This window comes from Acanthopagrus latus, chromosome 10 (assembly GCF_904848185.1).
Source record: "Acanthopagrus latus isolate v.2019 chromosome 10, fAcaLat1.1, whole genome shotgun sequence".
In the NCBI taxonomy this organism is placed as follows: domain Eukaryota; kingdom Metazoa; phylum Chordata; class Actinopteri; order Spariformes; family Sparidae; genus Acanthopagrus; species Acanthopagrus latus.
Genome location: NC_051048.1, coordinates 11,117,535 through 11,143,357, shown reverse-complemented (window position 1 = coordinate 11,143,357; position 25,823 = coordinate 11,117,535). Strand labels below are relative to the sequence as shown.

Below are 25,823 nucleotides of genomic sequence, written 5' to 3'. Positions count from 1 at the left end.
AACCACTAAATCAAAAATCCTCATCATTATCTGGCACCCAACTTGTATGTGTATTGAACAAAAACATTTAAAAGGAACCCTGATGTTCCAGTAGACTATACTTCATTCTCAGGGGGCTGAAACTTGAACAAGTTTGATCCTAATGAAAACTAAACGATAACATCCTTTTTTTTTTTAGCCCTGAAAAATCCCAGGCTGTACTTGCTTAGAGACCCAAGAGGTACTGACTGTATGTAAAGAAGTCGGTATGCTTCACACAAAGTGCATGTTAGAGCATCTCAAAATCTAAAACCCTACCCCCACAACCCTATCTCTACCCTCAGCTTTAGAGGTTTAAATTCCCTAGACATAACCATGAAAAGGTCAACCATGCAACCATTATCATCACACAAGAGCAGATATTTAGATTAGGGGAAATAAATGAAATACACTGCAGTTGGTTTAATTTAAGATCTCCCTATCGTTAACGTGCCTGGAATTACTTGGCTCCAGCGTTAACAAATCTCTCATCTCTCCTAACCTGTATTGTGAAGAAACCAATGGAAAACATATAGGCAGCAGCTTCTTATATGTTTGTTGATCGTCATGGGTTGAAATGGCAGACATCAGGCGCCGGATTAGATTACCTATAGCTGATAAATGTCTGAGCTTGCGTCTGCGCTCGGCCAAAAAAGTACTCAAACTGTAAATGAATTGGAAGAGTTTTTGAGCCCTTAGTTTTGTGCAAATGTTGTAAGGTAAGCATAACTTCAAATGCTATCGATTTCTGTCCCTGCTTTAGATAGGGTCAGTATGGACGTTTTGCTCTGACAGTGAGCAATTTGGCAACTCGTTCAACATAAGCTTATTCACAGATGGAGTCTGGCTGCAGGTTGTTTTCACAGAATGGTTTTGCTGTTGCAACGTAGTTTGAATCCATGAAAAATTCAGGGTAAATGTAGTGATATGATTTGTAAATATTCACTTTCCTTGCTTTAAGTGCTGTTGAACTAAAATTCTATGAACCTGATGAATCCGATGAAGAAAAATGACACTGACAGGTTTAAGTAGGCCATGACAACATGGTGAAACCCGATGACGTGTTTGTGTCTGATTGGCCAAAGAAGTGGTTGCAGTTGTGACGGCGACATGTTTGTTTTCCTTCTTTGGCCTCGTCTTTTTCCCCTTAATCTTTTGATTAATCCGTTAGCCTCATATCACCGGCCTCTTCATCTCGCTCTCACTGTTTTTTTATTCTTTTTAACATCCCTCTCTACACTTTCCCTTTCCTGCCTCCCTCCTCCCCATGCAGTCCATCTGTGTGTTTGGAGGCATGAAGCCATGAAGCCTTAATGACAGTCTAGCCCACAGTGGTTGGGCTAATCCAGTTAGCTCGGCTCTGTAGCGGGGCCCATTCACCGTGCCTCACCACCAGCATAACCTTTTGTTTCTGGTAATCCCTTTGGCACTGCTTCGCCACACGCTACACACACAGGCGTCTATACAGACGCACCTCAATATTATTCTCACCCTTCACAGTCAGATGAAGACTCACACAGGGGGAGACAGGACATCCTGCTAAATCTGAAGCTAAATATCCCCACCACATTAAGAATGCTTGAGTGACACCTCTTGCTGTGTAACACGATAAAGCAGTGGTGTGACAGGGGATGAGTTATTTAAAAAAAAAAAAGGTCTTTTGTTTGGTTTTCTTATCATTTTTAAACACACCCTGTCAGTCAGCCATCGGTGGATGTTGGTGGTGCGTTGTCAGAATGTTTCTCCATGCCAGATTTACTCTTGTCTTGTCAATCGTCACGCTGGATTTGAGACAAGGTTCCTTTGGTCAGTACTGCAAAATTGGACTGTATTTTGTATGCAGTCCAAATTCAAACTAGATCCAAAATGGAATTTACCATTGGGATGATTTTCTTGCCATGAATTAAGCTTGTCATTAGTGCTTGCTGCCAGGCTATACTGAATAGTTAATGCCAGGATCAGCTCGATAATGGCCCAACCCAACACTGTCAGTGGGTGTCTGTAACAAAAAATGAGCATCCGGTGTGACAAGTGCTCATTTTATTCCAGGTTGTTGTTTTTTTGTCACAGCCAACCAATCCACTCTTCAACTTCAAGCTCCTGACAACAGGACAATTATGTCAGATTTGGGCCTTTTTCTCTGCCAGTTTTGAAACATCTTCGTTGACAGCAACCAATGGTAGGACAAACTGTGCTTCTGTGCTCAGCTGTAAACACTGCAAAACAAAAGGGTAATGCTACTGTTGGTGTTGTCATGTGGTATGGTGAACATCTACCTCCATTGCTCCTCTTTACTGGAGCCTGCAAGTCCTGAAAGATGGAAAGCTGTGATTGGTCAGGGTATAACTTCTCCCAAAGCTCTCGCGGTGGAAATGTATTACCATCGAGTCGTCAAAAATATGTAGACTGATCTGGTGATATGACGTTAGAAATGACTGGAAAGACACACCTTGTCTCACGGAAGCTATCGTCTCTGGTCTGGCCTGGCCATTAACATGTTGATGGTCATACAGACAGTGTGAAGCTAAGATCCAGGCAATCCCCGAGGACTTCATGGCAGAACGTGCTTTTCCAATCACTGACAGCGAAGGGGACCTTGATTAGAACCCTGGGGAACACCACAGTCCCTGTCTTCAGATCAGTATTTAGTTAACTAGGTCGTGGCTAAAGATATAACTCTTTCACGCTGGACACAGCTTGCTTTTGTCATCACTGAGAAAAGATACAAACAACATTCATCCTCAGGTCAAATGACTCTGCAGTAGACACATGACACCCGGGTGGACACACTACTTTTTGTCCCTTTTCCCCATGCAACATATTGCCATCATAGGTAACTTCTGCCACTCTTTGTCATCTCATCCAGTCCTGTTCAATGAGCTGCTTAATTATAGCAGGTTTGAAACAACCCTACTAGGTGCCAATTTTGGTGTTAAAGTGGTAACAGAGACACAGGGTTAAAATTGAAGAGCAATAGACACACTGGCAAAAGTCGGTTTCATTTTTATAGGTCATGCCATTTGCTCAGTTGTTGATGGTAAATCTGTGCTCACGAAAGTAATTGAGAAGACTTTAAGAATAGGCTAAAGGTCCATTTTAGCCAGTGGATGTGGAATGCCATGTATTGGATGTCATCTTAAGACAGATACTGTACTTTCAAGCACTAAGTCAAAAACATATAATGGCTATCTGACTGGAAACATCCTGCATTGAATCTGGTTCACTCAGTCGATTTGTCGGAACCACTTGACAGTCCGGCTACCCCATAGCCCTGGCAGTAGTAGTGTGTATGTGTTTCCAGTCCAGTTGTTGGGTGTCTGGTCCACATTCCAGGGTTTGTGCGTGTCGCAGGGTGAAATTCATTGGCGCCTGGTCTAGGATGAATTAAAGGCCATTTTCAAATGACAAGGCCAGTCATGTATGTGAGAGCAGCATGACAGCTTACTGTTCTGCAAGACTGAAAGGCAAAAAGGCCAGTCCATTCATCTGAACAGAAAGATCGCCTTGTTATGCAAGACCTTCCACTGCACCTCATGTTCTTCCAGCCCTCGCTTCTCAGAAGTCACACAGAGGAAAGACAGACAAGGCAATGCTGTCATGCTGTTTCTTGGAGATCACTGTTGATGTTTTGGTCGGGGCCAGTGCAAAAGTGAAGGAGTCAGATGAGAATTGAATCAAATAGAAGGGGTCAGAGGATAAGAGCTCTGGTGTGGAGCCATCTCCACAGCCGGAGGTCACAGACAGTTTAATTGCTTGGGCTGAAACAGTCAATTAGAGGCCCAGCTTATTTTCCACATCAACTACTAGATTTATGTCCCAACATAGCCTCTTCCATGCTGCTTCATTAGTGCATCTATATTACACAAGTGGGATTTATAACTTCCATTCCAACTGTCTTCTTCAATTCAACCTTATTTACTGTATTTCTTTAAAAGGTAATATTATGCTGATTTAATTTGCATGGCTGCAGCATCCCTTTTCACACTGTGTCTTGAATGCTCCGTTTTAGCTACGGAGTGAGACATCTCACCTCTTTGTAATTTTTGACACAAGCTGCATATGCGCATTACTTAACAGGCAAGATGTAGCCAATCAGAGGCCAAGCCAAGGTAGTGCGATCTAAAATAACGGCACTACAGCAGTAGCGACTGTGTGTTGCTGAGTGACTGGGGGTATATATTTTATAAAAAATATAAATCAATATATTTATATATCGCCTCTTACATAGCTACACACATTACTTATGGAAGTAAAGGCTTTTCAGTGTTTTCTGTAGAAGAGAGTAACTCCCTTAGACGTGGACTTTGGGCTGTCTCACTTTGCAGACCTTTTACATGCACAAAACTGCTCCATAAGACAATAAATGAAAGGCAAAAACCCACACCTTATCAATGTTGGTGTGACATCATTGGCAAATGTGAACTGTCAGTAGGCTGTCTGTTATGTTTGTACTCCAACAGAATGAACTTTGTATTGTTTATGTCGAGAAAGACAGACCTTGATACGACAATGATGGAAAAGGGAAACAAACATTTTATGTAAATATCATTTGCACAATGGGTGTGTAATTTCTTTTTACTGTGCTCAGAATGTCCAATGGCCTTGCTCATGATTTAGGCACAACTCCATAATTTGCATTTTACTGATAAGGAACTGCTACAAATCAGATCCAGTTTGCTTCTTATTTACATTTTATTGCTGTTTGCAATAGCTACATTCATACATAAATCAACCAGTATCTGAATAACATGCAGCACAGGATTGGTCGCAGCTTCAACTTTTTAATCAAGGCTTCGTTCCGCAACGGTGTAATAATTCACAAATGGTCGGCAGGTAATGGCCGGTGGGAATTGGATGCAGAAGTAATCTTATTGGTGATTATCCTGTGGTTCTTTTTTCTTCCCCCCCCGAATCCCCATCAGGTCACCTTCGACCTATCAAATTGTATTGTATGTACCTTGGTCTGACACACACATACACACACACACACACACACACACACACACACACACACACACACACACACACACACACACACACACACATGCCCTGTCCCTTCCATGCATCCTTCACCTGCCATCAGTGTCTCTGACAGAGGCAGGTGATTTTAACCCTTACAGTGTTGCCTCAGCTCATCACAGCACTTGCAAAGTAAAAAGGAAAAGGTGTGTGTGTGCTTCATAAAATAAGCTAATCCAAAACCCTCAATGAAGCGCGTGGAAATGTGTTTTCGTGATGTGTAGTGAGCCCGTGTTCCAAGGCTCCGAAACCCCCACCCTCTAGTGTCCTGAGGCTGTGGTGAATAATCACTAGCCCACCCCCCTTAGCCCCTTCTCCACCTCCCCCTTAGCCCCCATCCATTATTCAATACCCCATGGAGGAGAGGGTGTGCATGTGTGCGCATAAATGTACCTGAGCAGCACCCATCTATGTTATATGTGCTGGCTTTTTCACGTCTGCGTGTTAGATATGTGTACTGTGGCATTCATATGTTGGTGTGTGTGACTACAATATTTAATGTGTGTTTCTGAGCACTGAAAGAGGCCATAGCTGGCTGGTTGGGGCCAAACGTCAGCCTCCTCTCTGTATAGGCCTTATAGGTGAGCTAATACTACTGGAGATATTTTATCATTTTGATAGAGCAGCATGTTTTGTACACAAGGGGAACGTGTGGGATATTTATTCCGTGACTTTGACGGTTTATTTTGGGAGACATGACACCTCCAAAAGCTCCTTCAGCACAATAACATGAGTACCTTGTTGATATTCGTAGTACAGCTGCTTCAGCTTTGGCGCCACCTGCTGACAGAGACTCCTCCCTACATGTATGAGACAGCAGAGACACCGGGGGAATGGGGTTTATGAATGGGATTTACAAAAGACAAAAATAATCTGTATTGTTTTATGTCAATTATTAATTTCTTATATATATCAAAACATATACATAGAACAACATTATGTATTGTTTTCTTCATGTAAAATGTTTATTTTTGCCTCATCACAATTTATTAATCTGTCAGGTTACTCTAACTTACTTACTAACTTTTTGCCTTTGGGTGAAATGTAATAATAACTCAAAACAAAGTAACCATGGCTGCTAGCAGACGTATCAACTCATCAGTGCATGAATATCTTCTGCAATCTATCGTCAGCCCTCCACAATTAGCCAAACAGGAACAATGACAGTGAATTTCCTCTGCCTTTAAAGGAACTGTTCACCCAAAACATAAAAACTCAGTCATCATATACCCCTTCCCCACTTTCCTGCTGATGGAAAGTCAGGTGAAGTTTTGTATTACCACAAAACATTTCTGGACCTTCACAGCGTAACAGAGTTGTAGCATTCTCCTAAACAACTTGCGTAGCTGGAGACTTGTTTTTAACAACTGGGAAAAAACAACAACAACAAGAACAACCAAAAAAACTATCAAATGGCTCCATACAGCTCATGTGCCGTAAATCCGAGTCACCAGAAGCCCCTGCATCCCGCATTGATTTGCAGGGATGTTATTTACACCCTTTTTAAGCCAATATCTTCACTGTGGCCGCTAAGCTAAAAGCTGGCAAGCATGTAATGCCTGGATTTTTGTAGCAAACCCTTCCTTTGAAGCCAACTAATTCTCTTAGTGATTGTGCGATGACTTACTACTGGGGAGGGTTTCGCGCTTATATTTTCAAAATAAGATGCACCTCTTCCTCACCCCGGTATCTTCGTCCTCCAAGATTTGCAGTGGAATGTGTCTGTTTGTCATTGAGTGTGACCCAGTTCTGTTATGATTAATTTACATATTAAAGATACCATGTTAAACAGATGAATGTGTTTCAAATCTGCATGTACTACAAGTACTACAAGAAAAATGTAGTGTTTGAAGAGACAGGGTTTTTTGAAGACACGACCATATATAGAATAGAATGATTTGCTAAAGGAGCGTGTCCGGCAATTGCTCGCGCAAATCAAACGGGAAGGTCAATATCTGTTTCATCTGTGCCTATCCAGATACAGCGGATGTAGTTGATTTATGGAACAGTTAACACGATTATCTTCATTGCAGGAGAATAAAAGGGATCACGTAATCTATTAGATCCAATAGAACTCCACGTCTCTTCCCATTATATCTACAGTGATACTCCTATTAAAGCAATCTCACCCAACATAATCAAGGATATATGTTTAATTTGTACTTCCAAATCCATTATAGTGATTATACATTAATTAATATGATAACTGATGATAAAATGATAACTGATAAATGATAAGATTTTGAGTGTCACATTTGTAAATAGAAATCCAGGTCACAGAGATACAGGGTGATGTGTGCCATTACATCCACTGAACGTTTTTATTTTCATATTTTATATTATAAAAATACAGTAAAAGCAGAGACGTCGTTTACAAAAGAAAGACAGCGTACACGCTGAACAGTTCCACACAGCATTTGCCCGTCCCACCTAGCATCCAAACGATAGAATGGAATGATTGATAAACAGCTAATTAACTTTTTAAAAGTGAAGAAATAAGTTTGTTTAAAAGGTTTGTCCATTTGAAATGATATATTTGTTTCACTTTGCATGAATAAGCCAAATGTTAATCACTTCACAGAGTGATCAGAATTTCCCATTACATTTGGAATGTCCTGTATTAAAGTTCAGATCGTAGGTAACAATTGTTTTTTTTGGCATTTTTGATTGATATGAAAGCAGCTTCTTGGCATTGTTACCTAATGTGATGCTGTACACTTTATCTACCAGTGCTAATAAATAATTCAATTAGATTTTAACAACCCTGTGGTGATGACATCCTCATTCCGACTGTGAGTATTGAAAATAAACAGCAGCTGCAGGCTTAGCATGTGACCTACGTTTGTATGGATCCACACACACATTGGCATTAGAGATGGTGAATGAGTGTGGAATTGGCCAGATGTTCCCTCCTCAAATGGGATTTGCAGCCCAGAAGTTACTCAATCTTTCAAGAGCCGACCACTTTAGTCACTCACAGGTAGATATTACAGCACATCGCTGCGCACCGAAATCTAACCTGACCTATATTTATATCCTGTTCCGTGTTTTTAGGTGACAAGCTAAAACATAGAAATGTTATCAATCAAGTGTCACAACATCCTTCACATTAAATGATATCTCCATGAAAAAAAAACAAGATCATTTCTGGCCTCGCTGTTACCCCAGATGCAGCCATAAGCAGATGATGCAACTGGATTTATAAACCCTGTAAATCCTCTGGTGCAGGGTAGTGGTTTTTGATTAACAGGTTGGCTGAACACTAAGCTGTCCCTGAGATATTCCTGTGTCTGTTCCTGAAGATACTCCACGCTCAGCTCGTGCCATACCCCAGCAAGATAGCACTGTCGTTCCCTATAGATGAGGATCTCAAAGCAGACAGATCTGAAAAAGACTGGTACAAATCCTGAGTTTTCAGTCCCCAGCGCATTCCACCCTTCCCAGTTACTTATCAAGAGTTATAAAATAGAAATTTCAAAATATGCGTGACCCTCAAGAAGTGTATAGGGGTATCCCTGCCCTCTGCCTGTCTTTACGAATTTTCTTATTATTTTGCTTTGTTTGGATGTTTCGAGGTGACCTTTGAGCAGTGGCGTGTAGCCCACAGCCAATAACAGGTTGCGAGGTCAAGACTCTATAGCGACCATGTTACATATCTATCTCTACCGCTCCCCTCTACCCTGTGTTTGACTGAGGGTGGGGCTGAGATACACACACAGAGGCAGAGCAGAGAGGCTAACAGCTGACAGGATGAAATGTGTACTTCGGCTGCAATCACGAAATCTGGCGTGGTGTGCAGAGATGCAGGCGGGTTTAGTTGTGCTAAAACAATGAGAAAATCACATATTTTTCTCTCTTAATTTTCTCACTGATTTCTTCTCGCTAATGCTTCCCCCTCTCTCTCTCTCTCCATCACTCTCTCTGTCTTGCCCGTTGAGCCGAGGAGAGCTCTGTGAATTGTGTGTTTTACTAACAGGAACCAACACATTCTTCTACAGTAGTTGTGTTTTTCTGCACTGAGGTGTCGTCTGATGACGCCTGACGGCAAAGAGCATCCCTGCTTCAAGAAGCAGGAAGGAAGGAAGGTTGGGCGACGAGGATATTGTAATGGAGAGGGGTGAGTAAGTAAAGTGATGGAGGTGGAGTTGTATAAAGAAACTTGAGAGAGTTGACACCCAGCATACGTGCACACCTCCAGAGGGATTTTTAAATTACATTCTTTTACCTTCGTGACATGTGTTGTGAAACACAGATGTAACAGTGACAAAGCAGCAGGTCATGTTTCCACATTACCTGTATGTGTGTGTGTGCGTGTTTGCGTGTGTGTGTGTGTGTGTGTGTGTGAGAGAGAGGGAGAGTGTGTACACTCCGGCTTGTCCGCCCTCCATTGTTTTTTTATTACACCAATCTGATTCTAGGTCAGTAGAAAAGACTCCTCTATTTTTGACCACGTAATCCCCTCTAAGATTGCACACACCCCTCTGTGTGCACGCATCCCCGTGTGTGTGTGTGTGTGTGTTTGTGCGTGTGCGTCGTCCGCAGTGTGTTAATACCTCCTGCACGTTACACACTAATCCACTCACAGTCGGCAAGACGGTCCTGCACTTGCGCCTCTTCCCCCCTTTCCCCATCGCTGACACACACGTAACGCAGGGCACGCGCGCTTCCATCTTGGTTTAGACGCCCCAAGTCAGTCACACATTGGATCTGTTTCACCCCGGCGTGTTGTGGCCCCTTTGGGAGTACCCATGAGCGCAGGCATGGTGGTTGGAGCAACAGGCCAGGTAAGCTTTGATCGACAGGTCAGCCTTAAGTTCTGACCATCAACAACTCCATTTACGGGTCGATCCCGAGCTCCGTGTGTGTGTTATGTGGTTGTCGAGTCATGAAACTGTACTGACAGTGAATTGCTCAGTGTTTTAAAACAAGTTTGGTGTACAACTTGTACATTTAATGGCCTGGATGCCAGTTTTAAGCAGGAATCTCATTCAAAAGATCTCTATGTTGACTAAAGCAATCACTTGTTGCTCTCTCTGAGGAATCAGCCTACTGTGTACTGTACTGTGCAGCAGCGCTCTCCATCACTGTTGGAATTGTCAAGTGAGATTATAGCGTGAAACTAGTTTAAAATATATTGGAGTTGGAGTTTGTGAATGTGATGTAAATATGGTGCAAAAATGTTGCGTGGAATTGACGCGTCGAGTTGATGCAGCTGTGTTATAAACGCTGGTTGTAAAACATTTGCGGACAATTGTTCGCCAAATTCACCGTCATGGTGCATTCGAAAATGGTGTCTCTGTGCACACCGCTAACCGTGACTCCAATTATAGCATGTTCCTCGGGCCTTTTAACCGTCACTTGAAGGTGTTGACGCGCCCAGGACTGAAGTGTTTTTTTCCCCCGCGGGTTTGAAGTCTTCCCGTCAGCAAAAGCTCAAAGCTCCTCTCCGTGTGGCTCAGTTTGGAGTGTGTGGGGCGACTTGCCGTGGTTTCTCCCCTCCCTGTCTCTCTCAGAGGGGAAACCACTTTGTGCTCATTGGGTTTTAACCCCTAATCCCCCCCCCCCACAATAACCAGGATCCCCTGGTCCATCTTTTCACACTGGATTAAAATCTGAGACACTCATTAGCCAGACAAAAGCTATGAGGCTAGTTAAGCAGGTCTTTGCATCAGTGTGCAACACTTGACTTAAAGTGTCGCTCATAAGACACCGTAAGCCCGACGTGACTGCGCATTAGATATTACAATTTGTGGGACATTTAAAAGGGGCTGGTCCGGGGTTAATCGCATGGTAGTGAAAAGCGAAGTTTTCTGCTGATGCGGTTGTTTATGGTCAGTTGCACGTGACGGGGCCAGGAATACTGCATTCATCATTTTTCCAGCCCCGTTCCTTCTAGCTAGATATCAGTCGAGTGGTGACCCGACATGTAAGCCTCGCAAACAACAAGCGCCAGGATGAGCGGCGGCTCGCCCTGTCTGTGAGACGACTCCATTAGCTAATATAACATGAGCTCCGCAGCCAAAGTGAGACTGATAGCTACGCACTTTTTTTTTTGTTTTCAGGTGCCTCCAGAACACTTTCTTGAGGACCACGTTGTCCACCGTGTGATTTTATTACTCACAAAAAAATAATAAACAACATAGAAAATGTATATTAAACTGCTTAAACTATATTCAACTATAACTGTTAGTATACTGACGCACGGTTTAACATTATTATGTCCTCACAGGAAACAGTGACCTCGCAGAAAAGTAGCTCCCAAACAGTCCTGTCGCAAAAAACAAAACATTTACCAGGCAGGAAGTGACAAACAAAACATGCTATTGGTCGTGATATGTGAGATGTAGGATGCAGGAGTTTTTTTTTTTTTTTTTAGCTTGATCATCAAGAGGATATCGAGATACAACACCTTGATGAGTCCTGTAAAGTGTAGCTCTGGTTCTTTTGCTTTTCGTTGCTTTCCACTGGCAGGTCAATAGTCTGTGTCGGTTAACTTTGTTCTTAGACGTGATTTGTTTGAAGTACAGGCGACGGATGCTCAGACCTGAGATGGAAGTCGGAATGCGTCACTGATATTTACAGTGCTGCTGCAGGAGTGATTGAGCTGGGCTGTTGTGAATCTGTTGTATTGTGTAAAAACACTCGACCTGTGTGTGTGTGTGTGTGTTTGTGTGTGTGTGTTTGCGTACGGGGCTGTTCTCCATTCATGTTATATTATATTGCATGCAGCCCTCTAATGTCAAATTAGAACACAAATTGGGACATGCTAAAGGTGTGTGTGTGTGTGTGTGTGCGTGTGTATAGTTAAATAATGCGTGAAGCAGCAAGGGGGGGTGCAGAGATGGATGATGTCATCAAGGCCTCAGGGGAATTCTGGGACAGCTCATTTGGCTCATTCGGGCGGGTGCTGTTGAATCGACTCCCACCTCCCTCGCTCTCTCTCTCTCTCTCTCTCTATCGCTCTCTCTATCTCTGTACTGCTCCCTCGCCCTTTTGTGTCCACTATCAGTACAAGCAGTAGAGATGGGGACACTAGTTCATTTCATGACATCTGACATTCTGTACCCCTGTAACACACACTCATACGAGCCCTCGTGTCTCAGTGTGCGAGCTCGGTTAGGTGAGGAAGTATCGTGCTAATGAAACCCAAGGGACTGGGTTATCTGACACACACGCACACACACACACACACACACTCTGCCCATGGAGAGTCTTTTCTCTATTTTCCTCTGCTTCACTGTCTCCGTTGACTACGCCCTACACCCTTGTTGCTAGGCGATGGAAAGCAGCCGCTGTGTCGGGAGTGTTGCTACGATGAAGCTTTCCGTGATAGTGCAAGTCTAACAAAAGAATCAACCATAAAAGTGTAAAAATGACGATTTTCAATGCGTGCCCACCGTTTGAATTGCATTTAGCGTCTTGTTTCTCCAAATGCTGAATGTGTTTCTGTGTTACTGGTGTTACTGTGTGTCTGCCGGATGTACGACAGCGCTTTTGTTGTCTGCTGCCATTTGGCACGTTAACTTTTCTAAGGCAGTGTTTTTCAGTGCGTTTCCCGCCACCCCGCCCCGCGTGTTTTAATGTTTCCCTGCTCCGACACACCCTGATCCAAATGACCAGCTCCTCATCAAGCTCTGCTAAAGCCTCGTAAACGACCCATTCATTTGAATCAGGTCTGTGGGTGCAGGGAAATAGACAACCAGGACCAGGATTGTTGTGTTTACGGCACCTTCCACTGCCCCGAAGTGGCCAGATTATTCTGCAACACAAAACTTTGTATCTGGACGTCAGGTGTGTTCTGCGGCCAACTCTCCCTTGAACAGATTTTCCACCTCTATCTCTGCTAATTTAGTCAATCCAAAAGCAGCAGTCAGTCTGAGATGTTGCTGTTGGTTCGATATCGAAGACACTGGCAAACCAACGGATAACATAAAAGCAGTGCTGAATGTTGCAGTGGCGGATGAAAACGACAACAGGAAATAAACAAGTTTGCGGCTTTTCATATGTCTCTGCAATGCAAATCAACTGTCAGATGTCTCCCAGAAAGTTGTTGTCAGTGCGACATTACAGGGAATCAGGCTGTAGCCGATCCTTAAGTCGTTTTATTTTCCAACTAAATGATGGCTAAGGAAGACGCAGAAGTCAGGGTCCTTAGAATCCCCTCCTCCTCGGAAACCTAAATTTTACTGTAAGAGTATAGTAATAAGTGAAGATCCGCATTATTGATTTGAACAAGTCAGGACGGTAACATACAGCCATTTCAAGGCGGTTAAATGCCCCAAGATCAACTGGAGGAGCAAACGTTTGTAAGTATAAAGTGCATGGCGGGGTTGCGTCACTGCCACGATCAGGAAGAAAAACACAAGCTGTCACCGGCTGCTGAGAGAAAACTGGTCAGGAAGCCTGGAGAGAAAGTAAACAGAAGAATGAGGAACACATTCTTCTAAAATCATCAGCCAGGAGATAGGCTCTCGGGTGCAGTTGGGCCGTGTCAACGGCTCGAGAGGGGATCATTCGGTCGTACGATCGCCGACGCGCGAGCGGTGTCGCAGCTATTGCAGTAAGAGCTGCAACATGAGGCCTGGTCAGACTGCCTCTATCTGTCCCCCGGGATCCATCAGACAACTGGGAGAGACCGAAGCTGGTAAACAGCTTAATGGCTCCACTGTTGAATGTTGACACTATCTGGGCGCGCACATTACGCACACATTACAGCTCAATCTGAACAGCGTGGGCATCATTTGGCTTTGGTTTTGGCAGCGGCAATAAATTAGAGGCCCTTCCCCCCACCCAGGCCTCTGAACGACACGCGCACCATCCCCAACCCTCAATGGTCTGATTCCCCACCATGTGCATACATCAGAGGTGAGGGATTGTGTTTAAATGGTTTTGAGGCGCAGTTCATCACAGGCGGACACAATGGGAGCAGATAACACTCCACGTGCCACATATGTTGCTAATCACTTGAAAATGAGGATTGTGACGGATACAGAAGCTGTGCTCTGTAATGATACATGCGCTGATGACAGCGTATGCTGGTGTTGGAGAGGGTAAGGCGTGGCAAGGTTTAGCGGTGCCTCTTTGTCTGCTCTGCACCCACGGGATAACCCCCCCCCCAAAACCAGGTCTGACACCCATGTCTTGGGATTGAAGTCCCTCTGGGTGGTCGGAGACGAAGTGTGTGGCGTCTCTCTGTCTGAGGTCCTCTGTAAACATGTTCTGTGTGTCTATAATAGCAGCTTTAATAAGGGCACGTGGGGGTGAATTGTTCCTTAAAGGAACTTGTTAGCTTTTTTTTCCTAGTGTTTACCTAGACATCTGGTGTCTGTGTCACGCATTATTGTGGAACTCCCTAAAGTCCTGGTGTTAGATTGCATGCTTTATCACCAGTATCTCATCATCGCTTGTTTGGATTTACTGAAATGCCGCCAACATTAACCAAACCTTTCTGTCTTTGTTTTCTTCCAGGTAAGTTCAAGGGGACACTGGGACAGGGAGACACGTTGACATCGGGGGCCTGGTTCTAGGTATTGTTGACACAGGACACACTGATCGACAAGGACATCTTCGGCGGAGTAGCGAACCCTGGGTGTGCCGCTCCAGGTGGACCCTCATCACATTAACCCAAATCTTTTATATTATCACATGAGCAGCGACCACTTTTTATGATTTGAACCAATTTTTCAGAAGACGTCGATCATTTCTACTCTCAAGTCACTAACAAAACAAAATATCGCACAACATATTCGTATGTTATATTCATGTGCTTTGGGTGTAGAAAGTTGTTGAAAGGATCTTTTGGAGACTGCAACACAACTGACCCGCTAACATGGTGACATGTTTTCACCCTAATCGCCTTTCTTGGCTCGCCCTCACTCCAGCCGGTTCAGAACGAATTACCTGAGCTAACTACCTCCGAGGCCACGGGGCTCCGAGGTCACGGCCCCATCAGGGCCGTTTGTACATGTATGCGCGGGTTTTGTGGAGGCTGTTCGCTCCAGTATTGAGGAATGCTGGGAAGGTAGAAGCAGCTGGAGGTCCTCTAATCCCTGAGACCCTCAGCCGATTACTGATATAATACACACCAACTCTGTTAGTGAAGATCTGGCCCAGATTAGTAGATTTAGTGCAAGCATCTGCTTTACTTCTGCCTTCCTTTGAAATAGTTTTCAGGACGATGGGAGTTATTCTGGATTATAGGACCCCACGATTGTAGGTGGAGCTGTAATTTTCTGTACACCAGGCTACAAAGCAGACCTTGAAGGTCATTATGTTGATTTATAATCTTGTTTGGGAGCTTCTAATATTCCACCTATGGACTGCTTGTCCGATCCCTCTGCTTTGTCCTTCACCTCCGCTCAGCATGATGGTCTCATATTCCACCTGTTCTTAGTTGTAATGTTAGGTGCGGCCATGGGGTGGCGCCATGGTAATAAAAACAAAAAAGGGGTGAGGCCTTGGAAAAGATAAACAATGCAGTAGATGTCCTCAGAGAGTGCAAAGCAAAGACTTGGATATTATAGATGCAAGCGCATCATGTGTTGCTGGTATACCAGTGCAAGTTATTTCGTTGAATATGTTGATGTGTGTTGATCTGTGTGAAAAGAAGAGTGTTTTGTTGGTATGATGCGCGTTGCTTCCTGAGCCTGAACTGAGACCGGTGCTGATAATGCCGATGAAAACAGCCACTGCATTCCTCTATAGCGCCTCTGACCCAAGACTGTTTTCGCACCGGAGATGCCGGCTGGTAAGACTGGTTAGGTGCACTTCAGTGAGCAGCATTGTCAGTTCAGCACCATGGACAGGGATTGTGCAGCTTGAGGACTGCCAAACTGAATCCTTTGCTCATACTGTTTCAGTCTCTGCTTATAGTACAGAAATGTATATTCGGGCTCCGACTAACGATCATTTTCATTGTCTGGTGATTGCTTTCATGATTAATATGTCTAGTCTATAAAAGGTGAAAACATGCTTAAGACAGTTTCCCGGAGCACAAAGTGACTACTTTAAATTGCAACTTTCGTCCGACCAACAGTCCGAAACCCAAAGACTGTTCATGTACCATCATACACGCCCACCCCAGCCACAGTCTGTTCACTCTGTCGCCATCTGACAATAGATACAAAGTATCTACCACCAGACAGCAGCTTTGCTCCTCAAAAATCTTTACTCTTGTTTAGCATAAAGGGACTACAACTTGCATTTTGTTGTACATCCCGGTGTGCTGTGTGTAGAAGCTGGGATCACACCATATGGCAGCATTTTTAACTTTAAAATGAGTGAAATGAGTACTCCAAATAGTTTCCAACTAATCTGCAAATTGACGAATCAACTACTTGTTGCAGCTCTATATCAAGTACAAGTGTTGGAGGTCGTGATGCATTTGATTTCAGCTCGTACCATGGCTTCTATGCCCTTAACGTGCCCTTAAATCTAGACGGAATATAGTCCGAAGATGTCAAGTATTTTTTTCTTTTTGCCTTTTCCATGACTACAGGCAAGCTCGAGGAGAAGGACTTGTGTGTTTTTCTGTGTGTATTTATGCTTGTGTGTTTGCTCTGGAGCTGTGAAATCTCACAGTCACTGAGGCGGGCTGAACCATTACACACTTCTTGACAGGGGGGGAGGTGGAAGACACCCCCTCTCACTCCAGGAGAAGTGGTACCTCCCTGACTCTTTTTCCAAAGGACACTCAGTGACGCTTCCGTGTCCTGTTTCCCCTCCCACAGGTCGTTTTCCTCCTCCCTTCCTCCCTCACCCCGCTTTCTGTAATTCCCCCCCACCTCCAAGCCCTACCTCCCCCTTCTGGTACATGATGAGCAGGGATGTCTAGTGTTTAGAGAGTCCAAATCAGAGGCTTCCCAGGTTCCCAGTGCATCTGCCGCTACCTCTGCAGCTGAGCGGTAATGGTAGGGGAGGAGCTCTCTCTGTCTCTTTCCAGCTCCTCTGCGTTTCCATTGGTCTCTTGGTTTACCTCTTGGTGGCGTGCTCCATCCCACCCCTCCTCTCTCTCTCTATCCGTGCCTCAGATGCAGTTGTCCAGGCAGCAGGGAGGGCGGCTTTACAGACGCTCACACTTTCTGCATGGGTGAGGAGAGCTGGTGGGTTAGAGGACTAGGGGATATCAGCGTCACCTCTATCCTCTCCCCCCGCCTACATTCACTCGCATCGATTCGTCCGGTCAGAGAAAGTCACCTAGCGAGGCGCGGGCTTGTTTCCTTTGATGACGGGCTCGCCAATAAGGCAGCTGGACTTGTGAAACTGATCTAAAAAGCTTTAGTTTTTCTTCGTGTGGAGACAGAGAGAGTGCAGCCATGGCTCACGCTGCGGCTCACATTAAGAAGGCCAGGTCCGAAATGGATCAACCTCCGGACCTGAAGGCTCTGGAGAAAGCCAGAGAGAGGAGGAGGCGTTCCCGGGAACGGGCTGAACGCAAGCGCAAGGTACTGGGCAGACTCACTGGAATCACCCACCTATTCATTCCCGCTTTGTGTGACCAATCGCTGTTTCACTGGTTACTTCATCCCACCTCCAGTCATCCCTCCACCTCATCATCATCACTTCACCTTCACTGAATGAAGAAGACTTTGTCAGACTCCATTATCGCGGATCGCAGAGGAGTTTGCAGAACAGAAATCATCATCAAAGTCTGTCCATGTCAGAATCTTTCTGCAGCTGAACGACACTCGATCAGATACAATTATAATCACCATTAACAATCTCTCCTCTAGTCTGGTGCTTTATGTAATTGTGTTTTCGACAAGAGGGTAAAAGCCAAGGTGTTTATTCTTGATTCAGGATTGTCCTTTAATGCTCAGGTGACTAAAGTGCTGCAGTCCGGATTTGCTCACCTGAGACAATGAACCAATATCAGATTGTCCTGCAGGCTAAGAAAATGATCACTGATACCCTTGTCAGTTTTAGAAGTGATTGTACAACTTTACTGCTTTACTGTTTCTAAAGCCTGGGATTTTCTATCATCTGTCTATATTTGCAATCTGCTAACTCTCTATGGACCTGGCAACAGCCTCCAAATGGCAGGGAAGCCTAACCTCACCTGTTATATAATAGCACAAACCTTAACAAGCTAGCAGCTGTTAACCTTTATTATTAGGGGATTAACCGGGTCCCTCCAATGCTATTCTTCTGGTTTAAAGAAATACAAACAAGGCATAACTGTACCACAACTAATAACATAACTGCATAACTGCAAACAATGCAAAAACTAACAGTTTTGACGTACCTTAAAGGCACGTCACAACCGTCATTTTCAAGCGATCCATGTGCTTTGTTGCAGAGCTGTCTGCTAAAGTTAGCCTGCTAACCCGCTAGCCTCAGCCAGTCCTGTCTCGTAATACCACTCATAACTCAGGAGACAATAGTCCAGCATAGCTCGGGTCTCTGGTTCTCGGTACTGTGTGATGCCTGACCTCCTTCTAGCGCCTTCCGCGCTTCACACATTTCCTGTAGTCAAACTTGCCTCAGATAAGGGTTTTTTTCTCTAAGAGGCCACTGAGCCTGGTTCTGTTCCAGCTCGCCTGGTTCTGGTTCAGTTCCAGCATTTCTCCCTGCCAGAATTCCCCTTTACTCCGTTTCCCCGTCCTGGCTCAGAAAACCCTCGCCACCTGACGATCGAACACCGCTGAGCTAGTAGTGTAAAGTGCAACAAACTCCCTGCTCAGACCACTAGCTGCATGGCTAACTGAGCTAAATAGCTAACTATAGCTGCTGTTGCTTCTGCTATGCTTCTCCTTATTTAGTATGAATTTGACAGGTTGCCAGTTCTTACATATTGCACCAAATAACTTTTTTTTAACTATTTATTGACAATGTTATCTTTTTTATTTCCTTAAATTTATCTAATTTTTCCTATTGTAGATCACATTGTAACTTTGTTTTGAAAGATTCTACATAAATAAAGTTCCAGTGATAATTTTTGTATTTCCATCTGTACCTTCACTGTCATCTAATTGTATTCTTTGAGGGAACGAAAGAGTAAATTTATAGAAACACTTGTGTGTTCAGAATGAAAATCTTGCACAAGACTGAAGATCTAAAGCACCAAACACTGTTCAGCGATCGGTGTTACCAGTCCATTGTCATCCGCAAGAAGCACAAATAACAATAAGCGGTGATTCTGACAGAACATGGCCATAGTGATTGCACTCCGCTTGATCCCCCCTGCTATCGGCGCTTGTCCTCACCTCATCTGCCGAGGGATCTTCCCCACTCCATCCCTCATTGCGCACATCGTCCCGTCGTCACGTGCCTGCCACAGTATTATAAACGACCTCGTCAAGTCGCCAATCACTCAATCAGCGCTTGCTGTTTCCCTGCTCAAATTGTCCCCGGATGGGCACCATTGTAACAGCCTTTGTGCTGTAACATTCCTTCATACAGCTCAGCTCGTCTCCATAGATAGTACCTACGCAGATCAGTCTCTGGCGCATTGCTCGGCTGCGTAGTGTATGTTCCCTCTATTTGCTCATGAGCAGACACATCCTCTCACGCCAACATAAAAAAAAAAAAAAAAATCCTCCGTGGGGTTTTATTGGCAAGTTTGTTCCATGGAGATATACTGTATTTCACGGTGAGCGGTTTTATAGCGAGGTGTTTACTCTAACGAGCCATTTTTCGGCAGCATATTTGTGGACATGATTCTGTGCAGGATTACTGTAGTGCATGCTCTTTTGGCAGCAAAGCACATGACGTGCGAGCATACAGGCTTCGGATACACACACAGATTAGAGCATTGCACTGTTAGAAGAGGCGTGTGTCGCTTAGCGGAATTCATGCTGATGCCAGTAAATGTTGTATGAAAGGAATGGGCCTGTTTGATGAAAACAACCTGGTTATTAACCTTTTGGAAGTGTTAGCTTAGGCCACTGGATTCAGTGGAAATGGAGGATGACATAAGGAAGTTGAATTCAAACTATTTAAGCCAGGGATAATACAGGACAAGCTCTATGTTCCATGATGGTAATGGAATGTGGAATTTTGAAGAAACACCCAACACAACCACCATACATTTTGACATGCGCTCATTTCAAACTGCAAATACATTTGCATGTCAATGGTGTGCTTAAGTTTAAGCCACACCTTCCAACTAGTTACAATACTCAATATTTCAGAGACAAATATTAAGATAATTTCCCTTTATTGGATAGTGAGACTTCAACACTCCCAGCTCGACATATTGTGACTTTTGGACTGTTATCATCATTGCCCAACAGTTGTGGTTTGATTAGGTTTAGGTTCCAAAATGACTTGATTCAGTTTAGACTATAAAACTACTCAGATTTAGGCAAACAAAAATATTTTGGCAGGTTTCGAAATAAGGTCATATTTAGGGTTAAGATTAATTTGTTAAGTCTTGTACTGTTGTCGTCATTTGCGCTCGACTCCTGGTCACTACTAGGACGAGAACTCTGGTCTCTGGAGAGACGGTCCAGTGTTTCACCCATCCAACGCACCAACTGTCCCCTGACTCAGACTGTTGTGCCTCTTTACATTACTGCAGTAGAGGGGGAGTGAGAAACGGCTGGACAGGTAGAAGTAATCAGGAAATGGGGAGAGAGGCACTGGACCAATGACAGTTTGCAACCGTGTGTCCTGCGCAGTAATTCGGCTACCAGCGTGGTCCAATAGGCAGATATGTAAACTGTGAAGGAGTGTAGATCCAAACGTCCACCCTCCTGGACTCGCCCAGCCCTTGTGCACTTCAGTTATGTGTGGTGTGATGTGAATGTCAGGACGCCAAGCCTGCAGCGGAACTGCTGATAGACAGGCCTGAACACCAGTATTCTCCTCCTGTGATGGCCGATGGTTTTGATACAGACTAACGTCTTTCAAAGGTGAAGTCCGTGTCTGACCCTTGGAGCTGTTCGGATGAAGAGCTGTCATGTTGTTTACAGCGTCTTCTCTGTCTCTGCCCCCTTCACTGCTATTACTACTGACTGAACTGCCAGGGAGATTATCACATGGGATTACTGGTGTGCCCTGTCTCTCTGCCTGTCTCTCACTCTCTCTCTCTCTCCCTCTCCCTCTCTCTCTCTCTCTCTCTCACCACACACACACAAACACACACACACACACACATAAAAGTAATTAATAGCTTCAATGTGGTGGATTGTCCAGCAAGGGCTTGAGGGCCGACTTTCACGTGCACCGCTGTCAAATCACAGTTCATCACCGGCGTTCAGGTCCTGTTGAAAAATAATTAAGCCGCGTAAATGCCATCAGAGGGCTTGGCCCGGTCAAGCATGGCTGTAGCGTGCCGTTATGAAATAAGGAAAACCCGCATAGTGGACCTGATATTGGATTTCCCCTCAAACACGTCACCACGAGCGCACATTTGCAGTCGCATCGCCGTTATCGTTACGTAACGGAGCAGGCAAGATGCATCCCAAACATGTTTCGCTGGTTTGATCGCGGCGCATATCCATTTCATGCTCAGGGAACATCTGGTGACCCGAGCCCAGTCTTAAATGGGATTTTTAACTTGCCAGTGCACAGTTCTGTAGATCGGTAACCTGCAAGCTCCTTTTATATGCACTGAAATGTCAGCAGAGGAACAGATAAAAACCCCTGTTTATGATGTGCACCTGTTTTAGCTCATTGCTGATGTTGTGTATTGTTAATAATAACTCTCACCCTCCACATTTACCTGCTGTTTTGATGAATTTGGTATGATGTGCATCAGCACCGCACAGCATAATCAATAATAGGAGCACTGTTCCATTCACTTCCACTATTTTCAGTTTTTCAGTCGCTGTTGATCTGCCCTCAGTACGTCTGTCCACGTCCTCGATGGATGTTGCACGCTAAAGGGTTTTTCCGCGAATTCAAAATCCCTCCTGTCCCTGGTACCCATTTACTTTGATCTCACGGATGTTGATTAACATTAAAGTCTTTCATTTAACGATAATGTCAAAATACAACAAAGACGGATGCGAGAAGCGACTTGGGACAGGGAAAAAAAATAATAAACTAGCGTAGTGAGTATGAGATGAATCTGTTGCTGTTGCAGTGCTCTGGTTTTTGTTCTAGCCATTTTTAGCAAACCACCTTCCGCTCTGTTGGGTAGTTCTTCACAGTTCCATGATCCGGCGACTGTATTCGTTGGTGCTGGCCACTCAAATAGTTATTATTTAAGACTTCGTTTGAATACTTGATCATTTACAGTATTATATTGTGTAATGCTATTCGATGGTATGTTTAACAACAAGGCCAGCTAACTAGCCAGGCACGTCCCTATCCCCATATGAATATCAAGATGTTCACGAGCAAACGGCAGGCTGTGTGTCCTGCTAGCTTCATAGCCTGAAGCAGCGAGTTGAATAGCGAATGCGATGTGAGGTTACTGCTTGATACCAGTAAGTTCAGGGGGACAGTGTACTTCCTGTAGCTCGTGCGTACAGCAGGTGTTAATTGACACCCCGCGGCCAATCAGAGTGAAGGAATGATATAACCCACGCACAAAAACCGCATGTGTGCACCTTGTGTTTGAATGTTACATCCATCCCAACATTTTCATTCTGTGGCACAAAAAACAGGAAAAAACCAAACAGAGAGTTGACCTTTGTGACCTTTGACAGTAGGTATATAAATGGCAACTCCTGTGAGGTGTAGGTCAACATTTTGAGGTTTCTGGGTCAGGTCCTCTGCTCCGAAGCAGGTGGTGCTCTGGATTTACGCACAGAACAGCGCTTTGTGTTATTTGTTCGACGTAATCCAGCCGTTTACCAGCCAGAAAGCTGCTCTCGCACAGAAAAGCACAAAACACATTGCGGAAATGAACACAAATAAATGAAAGTCATCAGGTGAAATGTATTGGCACGTATTAGACAGAAGGCTGGTGAAAAACGTTCGCTTGTTCAGTGTCTACGCATCTCCGTGTGTTATTCACTCCACTACAGCTTGGTAAGGCACGTGAATCACTGCACCGTTGAAAAATGAGTGATTTAATCGGTGCCCACAGTGAGTCAGGCACTTGAAATCACACGCGACGCGCAAGGATCCAGATTTCTGTCGTCGTAAAATCCCGGGAGAAGATGAATGTGGCACGCCCGGCCAGCCTCACGCCGTGATATATCTTGATGAGACTCTCTCGTTGTTTTATGTGCTTGTGGCACCCAGCAAGATGGAGCAGATGTCGCAGGGTTTTCATCAGTCTCATTAGTTGCATTAGGCACATTTAAGAGTAATTCGGCGCTGGGCTGCAGATTACAGGGAAATCGGCGCACCTTATTCTCTGATGTCACAGCGGGGGTCCTCCAGTGGCTGTCCGAGAAGTGTTTGAACAGCTTTTAACACGTTCGGAGAAAACAACAGTAAAAGTTCAATTCGGGAACAATTCCGAATGTCTGTAAAAGCCAATGTACGACAATGTATATCGTAGTCACCCTCACAACCTCTGGGATCTTAATGAATTCACTGCTGTTGGACCAACACGTCATCACACGCGAACGACTGACTGCCAGTGACTCCCACGCGACATATGGCACAGTCCCAAAACAACCCTTTACATCGCCTATCATTTCACCGATTTGTGCTCTACAAGCTCCAGCCGTAGTTTAGCTGTGTCATAATGTAGAGTATCTACAACATGGAGGGATCTTCACCAGCTTCTGCAGAGCTTCAGTTGTGTTCAACATTGCCGTCTCATTTTTTTGCTCCCTCTTTCTTCAGAAGTTACACTGCGCTGCTTTTGTGCTGCTGATGATTCACTTTTCGAAACAAAAATGAATCACTGCAGTCAGTAGGTTGTTGTCTTTTTTTTGGTTTTTGCGGCTGTCATCATTATTGAGACTTTAGTCAGCGAAAAACTGACGAGCAAACATTTACTAATGTGCCCAGGTATGCACGGGCATAGAGAAAGAGACAGGTATGCTGGGATACGTTTGCTTTAGTCAGGACTTTCGGGGCGCATGAAAGGTGAATGCGCAGTTTGCCACCGAGCAGCACCCTGCTCTGCTGCAGTTACAGAGCGGAGACAGAACAAGGGGAAGGTGGGAAAGGAAAAGCCGAATGTGACAGGGAACGTGTTTTTCGAGGGGAAGAGATAGCGATCCGGTGGAATCAGAGACGGCGGAATGTCGCAGCTTTTTCTCTGTGTGTGTGTGTGTGTGTTATACCTTGCAGAGGAGATAGGTGCACTTGTCAGGATCGCACTGCAGTGCTGGACTAAAGGCAAGGGAAGACAGACAGAAAGAGAGAGAGAGACACAGCATGAACCAGCTCACATAAGGAGAGACTTAAGACTCGATTGAAATGCAAGAAGCAGAATCTTACTGTCTGATAACGAGAGGCAGGGCGAGGTGAATCCCAATAAAGGATAGGCAGACGGGATTTGGACGTCAGGTGTAATAAAAATGGTTACATCATCGCAATCTGCAATGACAGCGATGAGGAAAGATACACGCCAGGGTGCAAAGTCCAGGTAAACTGATTCCTCTTGTAAAAAAAAAAAAAAGTGGTAAACCGGCGGGTGTTCGCTGCACCACATGTTGAGGATGCTGTGGTAGTAGTGGAGTATCTCGCGTCTGCATCAGCTGCCAAAACACACAGATGGAGAAGAGAAGTGATTTTTTTTTTTTTTTCTCTCCATCGATTTCCCGCATGTTGAGTCATGACCAAAAATAACTATGGGAATCTTTCACAAGAAAAAAAAACATGAGTCACTAGGTGTACGTCGATGGTTAAAGACCGTGGGGTCACATGTGACAGAGGAGCACATGCGGTGAGAGTTCTGTCACTACAGTTTAAGTTGGACTGGTGTGACCAATAGCACGTGATGGCTAATGTTAACCAAGTTCAGATAGATATTGTATGAGGGTCAGCTTGTTGACCTTTTACTCCTAGATACATTAGAAAAGGGATATCTGCGTCTATCTAGATTCTCTTGGTGTGAGTTGGGAGTTTTGGTGATAGACTGCTGCTTCCTTTCCACTAAACTACACCTGCCAACTGTATCACCGTGCAGAAGGGAGTCGCATGTAGTCGCGGACAAAGCTAGAAAATGTTACATCTTTCTAAGTGACATATCTCCAAAAGCTTGGCGAACCACACCGAACCACTGGTGACCACTATAAGGCGATTACGTAGTTCCAGTTGAAACGTAATGTATCCTCATGATTTACTCACCCAGCCTGCCCACCATCTGTCCTTAGGAGTTTTATTAATTGTAGCTTAAGTGTAAGAGCTGGTATCCTATGATGGTTCTGAATGCTGTTTGTGGCTTGTTTACAATGCCTGTGGAAAAAAATCTGTTCTCTAAAATGTGAATATACATCGATACAGAAGGATTGCTTCAAGTTGGACTCTTAATACAGTACTGTCTTTTACCTGTACCAACCAGCATATCGTTTTGGGATGTTGTTTTTTTTATTGAATTATTACCAATGCATCCGGTCGTACGTTGGGATAGTGTGATGTTTATCTAGTGCGGCATAAAGTAAGAGTGTGGTGAGGGAAGTGGGAATGAAGGTTGCATTAATCACTGGAGACGAGTCGTTGTGGGTATTTTTATCACATGACCCTGACCATCATTCCCTCACAGTCACTGTCTTGCTTTTTGGAGTTGTTATGCATGGATATTGAAGGGCCATCAGTTTAAAATGCTGGCGCTGACTGGTCGTGGTTTGTGATGTTGATGCTCCATTTAGCGTCCTTTAATCAAATGAAGGCACGAGAAATTACGGCTGTGAATTAGCAGATCAAAATCTGTGCGTAGTACACTGAAGAAAAAACACAACTGTGGCATTATGGGTTTTTTTTTTTCCCCC

The 25,823-nt window shown here is 44.4% G+C and overlaps 1 protein-coding gene across 23 annotated transcripts in view; it reads left to right on the top strand.

The window, feature by feature from the left end:
• ank2b (ankyrin 2b, neuronal) overlaps window positions 1-25,823 on the top strand; it is a 186,512-nt gene that overhangs the window by 67,869 nt on the left and 92,820 nt on the right. For 18 of the 23 annotated variants that reach the window (XM_037112353.1, XM_037112346.1, XM_037112343.1 and 15 more), the window contains exon 1: window positions 16,955-17,480. The exons of 2 other annotated variants lie outside the window; for them this stretch is intronic. In XM_037112353.1, coding sequence (XP_036968248.1) covers window positions 17,352-17,480 — 129 coding nt within the window. In that variant the 5' untranslated portion in view covers window positions 16,955-17,351. Of the gene's footprint in view, window positions 1-16,954; window positions 17,481-25,823 lie in introns of those variants that run through there. 3 more of the 23 variants (XM_037112349.1, XM_037112348.1, XM_037112347.1) reach the window with 1 other exon arrangement.